Source organism: Sitophilus oryzae, unplaced genomic scaffold, assembly GCF_002938485.1.
Source record: "Sitophilus oryzae breed Bouriz unplaced genomic scaffold, Soryzae_2.0 scaffold_849_pilon_pilon, whole genome shotgun sequence".
NCBI lineage: Eukaryota > Metazoa > Arthropoda > Insecta > Coleoptera > Curculionidae > Sitophilus > Sitophilus oryzae.
In genome coordinates this window covers 16-10,790 of record NW_022147471.1, presented here as the reverse complement: position 1 = coordinate 10,790, position 10,775 = coordinate 16, and the positions used below count along the sequence as shown (strand labels likewise).

General features: G+C 31.0%; 1 protein-coding gene across 1 annotated transcript; it reads right to left on the bottom strand.

The window, feature by feature from the left end:
- Positions 1-4,855: 4,855 nt before the first annotated feature.
- On the bottom strand, positions 4,856-10,407 carry LOC115889818 (adenylate cyclase type 3-like; the record flags this gene model as incomplete). The annotated part of the gene is made up of 5 exons (XM_030909896.1): positions 4,856-4,894; positions 5,955-6,053; positions 9,904-9,986; positions 10,047-10,272; positions 10,332-10,407. Coding segments are annotated over 5 exons (523 nt in total), but the record flags the coding sequence as incomplete, so codon positions are not given.
- Between the last annotated feature and the right edge of the window lie 368 nt (positions 10,408-10,775).

The window sequence follows — 10,775 nt, the reverse complement described above, 5'->3', positions numbered from 1 at the left end:
AAAAAAAAGAGAGGATTGAACTGAACACTTGTTTGCTTTTTAACACTTAAAATGCCAGATCGATTTTGAAAATGTATTGAGCCTTCATAAAATCTTGCGGCGTTTTGCACCCGGTCCGCTTGGACCTAATAGATAGAGCCCGTTTAAAACTTAATTCATACAATAACAAAGTAATCAGTCTTTACGAAATAACTTTTCCCTATATCTCTCAACCATTCAATCCTCACAAGAACTCAACAACAAAGTAGCCTCGTTCGAATCCTTAATTTCAATCTCCTTCTTGTCCTGCAATTCCGAATTTTCCGTTTCTAGTATAAAAACTTCATCGTCCGCCTTGTCCGAGCATTCAATTACAGTTTTCTCCGATGTTTTCTCTTCGGATTTCGAGGTTAGGCTGCCGTGCGATTCGTCCTCTTCGTTTACAGTGTCCATTGTTATCATGACGGGCGAGATTGGAGCGGTAGGTGGCGTGATTTACCGCCGTTTTAAGCCCAGTAGTAAGTACGTCATTTAGTTGGCCTGTAAATTGACCTGCCACTAGCCGCGCTTGTTCGAACTGAATAGTTTGAAAGCTTTCTGAGAATCGGCAAGTTTCCCCTGTTACCTATCAGAAGACGATATTTGAAGAGGCCATATGATAAAGAAACAAGTGTAGATTTGAAAGCCGCCCTCCCGCTCAACAACTTATAATTGGGCGCGTTCAAGGACGGTCAGCGGCTGAGTGACCTTGAGTAAGCGACTTTCCTAAACGGTCTATTCTGACAAACAGCAACAGTCAGCCGCTGCGAAATTCTCAGCGGTAAATAGTTAGGCTGAGATAAGTCAGCCTTAATCTATTTCCTTATCGTGGTCAATCCTAATGTAAATAACCATTTAATTTTCTCAATTTATTGTTTACTTTTTAATGGTTTGTTGAGTTTGTAGTCCAATCGTATAGTTAATCGAATCCTTAAAAAAATAGAGTATGTTTGGTTGTCAAAAATGTTATACAAGCAGTAGAACAAGCAGTAGGTAATTCTAAAACTTTCTGAAAAAGACAGTTGTAAATATAGATCGAAGAAGTTAAAGAATAAAGAAAGATTTCGACTTGATTTTTCCATCTGTAAGCGAATTTTGTAAATACAATAAAATAAAAAAAACTACGTTTATTTTATAACTTTATTTTTTAGAAACTTATAACAATGCAAATAAAATAAAAAAATAAATATTTCGAATTAGTTAATGATCACCAGTAATATAAAATCTTTTGGTTCACAAATAAATTTTTATTCTAAGACAAAGATCGTACGATTATAGGCCGATTTGACGAAGACGACGATTTTATTTATTATTTCTCGTTTTTTTTTTTTTTTTTTTTTTTTTTTTTTTTTTTTTTTTTTTTTTTTTTTTTTATTTTGTTTGTTTCTTGTTCTTTTTGCTGTTTAGGGAATATCGTAAGCTGATATTCAGCGAAATTCTACGCTAAAGTCAGCGGCTGTGTTCCCCGAACGCGCACATTGTTTGGATGCGCAACGGTTGTTAAGTGGCCTTGGTATAGCGGTTGCTGAAGAACCAATAGCAAACAAGGAACAGGAAAATAAATTTCTCTTATCAAAGTCAGAATCTTCAAATTTATAAGTAAATCTATCTAAATTTATACCGCCCTCCATTAAAAAAAATACCGAAAAAGGTGTTTTAAGAAGCGTGTCATTTTCCAAAGTATTTTTTGTTGTGGTTAATTAATTTTTGTTTAAAAAAAAAAAAATTGTGAAAAAGTGGCAATAAAACTTAAAGAGTCTGTTTAAAAAGCTGTGTAAACTGCAAAAACCATGGTGGATAGTGGTATAACGTCGGTTTCCATGATGTTTCTATAGGCATTGTCAGTACACTGTCAATAAATAGTTTTTTATCATGTCAATACATGTAGTCTTAATTTAGAAAAGAAATTAAGAAAATATAAATTAATAAATAGATAGCCTATTTGGGGACATAATTTCTGAAAAAGCCGAAAGCACTGCCGTAAATTATCATTGAAAAATGTAAAACTATGATGTAGGGTAGACTTGGGGTAGACGGTGGGATAGACTCAATAATTTCTTTTTTTAGCGTTTGTGAATAATATGTTGGTAGTTATTAAAATTTGTTATAAAAATATCATAATTCTAATAAAAATCAGATAAGTTATAATAAGTATTATTAAACACATCCGATACGCTACTGAGCAGATAAGTCAAATCTAACGTATCTTAAGATGTCTTTGACATCTATATCTTTGACACAGTAATAAATAAGAGAGCTAAAATGCAAGAAATATATAATTCTTAGTAATTTAAGTGTAATGTATCAATAAATGCCGGGTTTACTGTCACGTTATGTATATTTATAATGTCTCCACTATTACTGACGAAAAGTGTTGTTTTCCATTATTACTTCATTTTTGCCGAGATCTACCGCACGCTACGCAACCAACTATTTTAGAGTTTTTTTCAATATAAAGTCGCGATAGTGTCACTGTTAATTTTAAGTTTCTCCACAATTTCCAGCTAGATTTGCTTCGACCTTAGATAGCAACTATCAGATAGAATAAATATATAAGTAACATACGATCGAAAAAAAAAAAAAAAAAAAAAAAAAAAAAAACAAAATTTCAAATCAAATTCAAATGTTCAAAATGAATCGTCAAACAGAAGACTGTCAAGGATTCTCGCGCCCCTAGAGCAATTGCCTGGAACTTATAGCGGTGAAAATTTGATTAAAATAAGTTAGTACACACGTCTAAAAAACACGGTAGTCGCTATGGGTTAAGAAAAAATAATTTTTAGAGTTTACCGTAGTTTATTTGGTTGCTCTGTGATATGCATATACAAGGTGTTCCTAAATTAATCTAAAAAATAAAAAAATGCGTTAAATAAAAAAAATAAAAAAAAAAAAAAAAAAAAAATATAATTTAAAATGTTTTTTCTCGACAACCGTTTGATGAATAAGAGAAAACTCAAAATGACAATTTTGTTGTAGAACTATTTATAATTATTATAAAAAAATATTTCTTTAAAAAAGAATTAAATTTAAATTAACCATTTTATGTTAAAGCAAATTAAAATTCGAGTGCTTTTTTTATTTAACACCCTGTAAGATCAGAAAGGAAGTACTGTAGATCCAAGTATATAAAAATGTGTTTTAAGAAAACACGTGAGGAATCACACCATTAATTTTTTTATGACTAATTCGAATAACACCCCTGTATAAATTTTTAATTTTAAAAAAAGTATTGTTGATTAAATGATATTATCAAGAAAATACTTTCAGTGAATAATAAGCCTGATTTTCGCAGGAAAAATTTTGATTTTATTGAATTGGGTGGCCTGCGTTGCAAAAATAGCTTCGTTTGTTTTTTAATTTTAAACTACTAATTTCAACAAATATATCAAAAAAATTAAAAAAAATAGTTGTTTTTTTATTAACTGTAAAAATGGTGTTTTCTGGTTGTGTTGCATCTTGCAAAAAAACTAACAAACTGGCAAAAATGTACGTGGTTTTCCAAAAGAACGATAAGGTTTAAGATAAAGAAAATTATGGTATGTATCGTTGTTTGATTTTTTTTTTTGCTTTAGAAATCTTGATAACTTCGGTCTTATTCATTAGGATCGAGAGCGAGCTTACAATTCATTGAACTGCAACTTTTGTAAAAATAAAGTAAAATAAAAAAAAAATTGTAAAATAATATAATATATATTATATAGTAATATATAATATAAATAATAATATATAATATAATATATTATATAATATATATATAATATATATTATATATATATATTCTTCTTTTTATTAAAGTTACTTCTGATATACTAAATATCAGTGGTAACTGAAAAAAGCAAAATCCTTTGACTTTCAAAATAAACATAAAAAACATTTACAGCAGAAAAGACGAAGGTGCTGGGTTAAACTTAGTCTCCACTAAAAACACGGAGGGTCGCTTTGACCCCAAAAATTAAACTATTAATTTCATATCTGTCTTAATAGTTAATTATTTCTTTATCTATGCCCAGAGTGTTTTTTTTCCGCCCACCATGCATGATACATGGATAGCATTAATGCTCCTTATATTCAAAGGGGTATAGTAGATTAATTTCCTTTTATCTATGGTCAGATTGATTAAATTATTTTGGAGCAATAAACGTGATTAAAAACTATTATAAATATGTAAGCAATTATTAAAAAATACTGCACTCACACCATTAATCACAGACATTCCGCGTGCTCTACTACAAAATCATAATTTTGTGGAGGGTTAATGCAGGCGTAAGGGTATTGTGATTTATTACTTGCGCCAAAATTTAATATTCATTTTTTTTTTTTTTTTTTCTTTTTTTATCAATATTACTAAAGGTAACTTTTCGTAGGTATTCCAAGTCTATGTTTTAAAAAGACATTTAATAATTACTAAAGAAAATATGACATATATAATAACCTTTAAAAAAAAATTTTATTTTTGTGATCAAATATATTAAAAAATAATTTAATTTTAAAATATGCCCAAATTTTATATATTAAAACCCATTTATGAATTTTTATTTAAATTAATATAATTTTTTTTTTTTTTTTTAATGTTTCTAATAATTATAAAGAAACAAAAACAAATAGTTTGTTAAATGTTTGTACCTGTATGTGCAACCAGCTTTTCCCGTACTTTCCATTCTAGAAGCGACATTAACCGTATTTCCCCAAATATCATAATGGGGTTTACGGGCTCCAATAACGCCTGCTGTGATTGGACCGTGGTTTATTCCTAACTTTAACACGAAATGATTGAATGATTGTTCGTTGATGCTTTGTAGGGCCTTTTTTAGGTCGAGGGCGAATTCAACTAACAGGGCTAAGTGTGCCCATCGAACTTGTAATAGGAATCGTCAGGCTTAAAAAGAAAATAAATAGGAAGTATCATAAATGAAAAGATGTAGACAAAAAATAAAGAAGTATATTTTTAGTTTTAATTTGAACAGTCTATCATTAAAAACACATTTTAAAAAAAAAAAAATCCTTGATTAAGTAAGAACAATCTTCGGATATTTTTCGTCACGGGATTTTTAACAGGACACTTTTATCAATAACAACCTAGTAGATTGTTATCTTAAGAAAACAACAGCGAATGCAGATTCGGTGAGGAAACACCAGAACATTTTATCACTGAGTGCCCCGAGGCACAATCATCCCTACCATAATTTTGTCAAAAGACCTGACATTAGTAACTAATTCTCCAAGAAAGGTGCACACAATAGATTTCGCTGTTTTTAACTTTTACTATATGCAATAAAAATCAAGTAGGGTTTCATTTTTAAAAACCTGAAATACTATATATCTCTATCCTAGAAGCAAAGTATGTTAAGTCCAAAAAATCTCAGTTATTTTAGTTTGAAAAATTAAAAAAATATTTGATATAATTTATAAAAACTCTGTTTTTAAATTTCATTTAAGTTCAACATAAGTTAGTCATATACCAAATATTACAATCATAAGGTTAAAAAATATACCGAGTATTTCAAACAAGCTATTTCTCCTTTCGTTGGTCAGATGAGGGGTTACAGCAGGTCCGCCAAACGATGGAGATAAGATTCCGAAACCGGTCGTCGAATGGCTTGTTTACCTTCGGTCTTGAGACTAATGCAGAGAATAAAGCAATGAGTAGGTTTTTTGGCCCCTTTCGCTTTTCGATTTGTTTATTTATATACCCTACCAAAGCCTTCTTAGCGCCATCTACGGTAACGTGGATGAAGCAAGCAAATTAGTAAACAACTTCCAAAAAGAATTTTAAATTCGTTTTTCTCAAAACTATGTTTTATGATATAACAGTTTGTTTCTAGGGTGCAGACATATTTAATCACTATATAAAAATTATAAATATATTTTTGAATCACAGAACTAGCATTCTTCTTAAAAAATAGTTTGACATTTAATTTAATGATAATAAACATTACCTTAATTTGTCTGGTAGGATTTAGGCCACTGGCAGCCATGTAGGTCGAGCCGATTGTCTTGATTTTTATTATATCTTGGTACTGTGGAAGTTCTAAAAGCTGCAAACATATTAAAACAAATAAAAAAATTATAGTCCCTAACTGAGCTCGCTCTCAAGTATGTTAAATAAAATTATTACTCTGTTTTGATTAAAATATTCAGAAAAATAATCAGTTGAGTGTATTCTAGAGATTTAATTCGTAAGTTATTGACTGATTTTAAAGGACATAAAAATCGTATCCTATAGAATTATGTATAAGGAAGTATTAAGATAAAAATCTCTATTGTTTTATGGTTGTTATCTATAAAATGTAGTGGGAATTATAGCCATATTAATTCCTGTTAATAAGGTCCCAATGGAGACATCACTTTATTTATGATTAGCGTAACCAAGACCATATAATAATTTATACATATATAATATTACATCAGTAAAATTATAGTGGACACCAAATTGCAGGAAAGAGGAATGGACATAACATACAGACACGGCGGGGGTCTGTTCAACATAAAACGATTTAGGGCAAAAATACGTACAAAATTTATCACAAAATTTCAATACGCTGATGACTGACTCTACTTGCAAAAACGTTATGGAAATTACAAGAAATGCTGAACACATATACCTGGACATACGAGGCTTTGGGCTTTAAGTTGAACATCAATAAACCTAGAGTCATGTGCACTCCCCCGGAAGATCACAACAATGCTATAAAAACTAGAAAAGGACTATTAGAATATGTAGCGGTATTCAATTACCTCAGCAGTTTGATTTCGGAAAAGGCCAATATTGCCTCTGAAATTCAGTACAGGATTAGCAGCGCCTCAAGATCATTCTGGAAATTAAAAGACAGTGTCTTCTACAATCATGTTTGAGTACAAAAACGAAACTTGCAGTGTACCGAGCCATAATAATCCCCATCATGTTATATGGAAGCGAAACTTGGGTGCCGTACCACCGTCACACGAACGCATTAAACAAGTTGCAACAGAGACATCTTAGACAACTGTTAAGAATAAAATAGTACCCATCATGTCTCAAACGTATCGGTACTTTAAAAAGCTAGCTGCGAGAGCGCTGAAGTCATGATTACTAAATCTCGCTTAAGATGGGCTGGTCATATATGCAGGATACCAGAAAACCCCCTAAGGAAATTTCTTCTCTACGGTGAGTTTGCAGACGGTAAGAGGAAACCGGGTGGACAACTGAAAAGGTACAAGGATATTTTCCACGAAAACTTCAAAGCAGTGACAAGCATGCAGAATCAGTGGGAGGAAGCAGCGCACAATAGAACGCAATGGAGAAGAATTGTAAACTCAGTTCACAAAGACAACCAAAAAGTAAAGAGGCAACAAAGTAATGAGATTTTTGAATGTCCAGAGAGCGGAAGAGAGATAACATCACGCATAGGAGCTTTTCAGGCAAGAAAAGCACATAAAAGGAAACTCCTTGCGTAACCATCTTCTGATGCGTGTCAAATACTCGTCAGTGAGTAATGGCAATAAGTAAGTAGTAAATCAGTAAAAAATAAAAGACTTAATAAAACTGCTATTTATCGAATTAGAATTCTTGAGTTTAATTCATAGAGTTTTAAGGCCATTTAAAAATGGAAAACGCAGTGTTATACCGTAACCACCGTAATAACAAAGCCGAACAGCTTAGACGTAAAAATCTCGTGACGTCACCAACTGGAGGCCCAACTCTATTTAGCAGCGTTGATAATTACCCGATAAAAGTTCAAATTGTGGATCTTTTGGAAGTTTTAAAATGTCTTTTTCCGAGTTTTTAAAAATATTATGGTATATAAAAATAGTTTTAATAGAATACGGAAAAAATCATACCAGTCAATCAACGTTTAACTCTCACTTTTTATCAATCAAATTTAATAAAGGAATATTTTAAGTTCACAATAGTGTATATTATGAGACAAAAAAAACAATAAAAAATAGGTATTTTTATAGTATATATTATGTATTTTATCGATACTTTACGCCCCCTACTCCGGGGCGACGGCGCCGCGCGGCGGCGCCTGTCGTAGCGCCTAGCAAAGTGATATTGCCGCAGTTGACAGTCATCGATTTATCGGTAGGTGTGCGGGCGTGGTAAGTGGTAATTATAATCGATAATAGAAATGTAAAAAAAGTTATAAATCTGTAAAAAGAGGTGACAATAAAGTGATTATAAGTGTGTGCATTTATACAATTTAAAAGGTATAATGCCTTATAGTGTTCCGTGCCACGCTGTAAATTACAGCCTAACCTCAAAAACCACGTTTTTCGCTTTCCTAATGATAGGAATATTCAGAAATAGTGGCTCATAGTGATGAATTTGTGGTGACAAAATACAGCAGGATGTGTTATCAGTATTTTAATAAGAAAATTATACTTTGGTTTATCACATATATACAGATATTAAATACATAGAACATTTAGATCTGAAATTAGAAATCTATTTATATGGCCAAAATACTACAGTCCAGGTAAATGAAGCAAAAACATCATTTGAAAGATTTATTATAAATGAAATTGATAGTTTATTACTTCATTCACTAGTTTTATTTAAAGTACAATAAGATCGAGAAAAAACGGCCTCAGCGATAGCTATGAAATGAAGATCGCTGTCATTTTATATGTAAAATTATATGGGGAATGTCATCGATCATCATTTCCAAGCCAACTAGACGCCGTTTTTTTTTTCGATCATAAGGTCACTGATCAAATTATTAGTCATGCTTGTGTGTGTGTGTGTGTGTGTGTGTTATTTACTAAATTCTTTAAAATGCGATGAAAATAATAAAAAAAATTCTAACTTTTATCTGTGTTCAATATTAAAGTTATTAACTTGAGTTGAGTAACAGGTTGAGCTTGAAGTAATAAAATATTGTTTTAATGAGTCAAATATGAGGTATGTAATGAGTAAAATATGAGGTATGTTTTACTAGAGATCTTGCAAGCTGATCCTCTTGAAAGTAGGTTTGGAAAATATAGACAGTTAGCTGGGAGTCAGTACAGTATTTGTGTTCGACATTTATATGAGGCGAAAAGAAACTTAAGATTCAGTCATTAATGCCCTAAAAATAATTTAACATTTTCAGACAAGACTGATATTGAACAAAATTCACTTATAAAAAACCTTACTAAAGACAGTCTTGGGTTTCCAAAAGATGAAATAACTAATATAGTTTTATTTGAATATATCATTTTTAACAAAGTTTCGCAAAGCCATGAGGAGTTTCTCAAAATTCACAATAAAAAATATTTTTATCAAAAATATCTTTGGATTACATTGAAAGTAATAACACCATTATTAAAATTTCCGCAATGTACTATTTATAATGCTAAGTTATTGTAAAAATTGTCATAAATCCTATTAGAAATACACGTCTGAAAAACTACTGTTGTTAAAAAATATTGAAAGACTTGGATAAGGAAATAAAAGAAACTTAGACACACTTACAGCATAAATAAATACAATGACGATGGATAATGTGAGATAGGATATAAATCTCATGTTTTTTAAATTTTGTGTTTAATTATTATTTATTAAAAATTCGATGCAATTAAACTTTATATCCATTATATACGCATAAAGTGTATCAAATGCAATAAAAGTTTAGGCCTCCAGTTGATGACGTCACGAATAAGCTGTGCGGCCTTGTTATTACGGTGGTTACGGTTATACTCGCAATAGATTTTTTAAATATTTATGACTCTCTTGTAACTGCCTAATCTGAATACTTTGGGGTTTATAGGAACATAAAATTCACCTTTAACCTTATAAATTACCGTTGCTGTATATTTAATGTGTAATCTAAAAAACATAAAGGCCTTGTTTTGGCTTGTTCTGTTAAAAAAAATATATTAAAATTGGTAAATTGGTATTTTTAGGAGATAAAATTTCATACATACCGCATCGAAATCAGATATCACTTCATTCAGGAACCTTAGACATTCTAGACCCTGATTATTTACAGTTTCTTCTGAATAAAAATCTAAAATAAAAAAAAATAAATTAGTAACATATTAGATATACATTTTAATATAAACCTAACCTGAAAAATTAGGCATTGATGCAAACAAAACTCCAACTTCTTCATAACTCTGTGAGTATAGTTCGTCGTGATTTCTGTTTCTGTTTCCCATAAAGTGCGCAGCTACGTGGGGAGGTAAAATATTATACACTAGTGCCTCGTTTCGCCGCTTCAAGTCTTTAGCACAATCGCGTTGTTCTTCTACTTGGGATCTCCACAGGAATAGTACTCTAGCAACCTGCTCTGTCTACAAAAATAATTTAAATCACTGCATTAAATAAAGTGTAGATGTGTGTAATGACTTACGTGGCGTGCTACAAACACCAGAGCTGCAGTGACTGCTAACAGAAGCCCAGAAAGAGTATATTTTCCTCTACCTATGCTGCAAAATTAAAAAAATATATACAGGGTGTTTCAAAACAAATGCGAAAAACTTTAGGGGGTGATTCCTTGTTCAAAATAAAGGGTAGTTTGCTTTATAAATGTTGGGTCAAAAGTCAACCATTAGGGAGATATCGCTGTACAAAGATGGCGGAAAAATAATGTTTTTATTTTTTATCTTGAAAACGAAAAGAAATAGACTAATGAAATTTTATGGAAGCATTACTGTTATGAAAACACACTTTCTGGTAATTTTTTCACTTTTTTAAAATGAGCGGAAGGGATTTAAATAAACTACCCCTATCATTCTTGTTAACGAAATTTAAAGAAAAATCTTATCAAACACATGCAAATGCTTTAATTTGGATA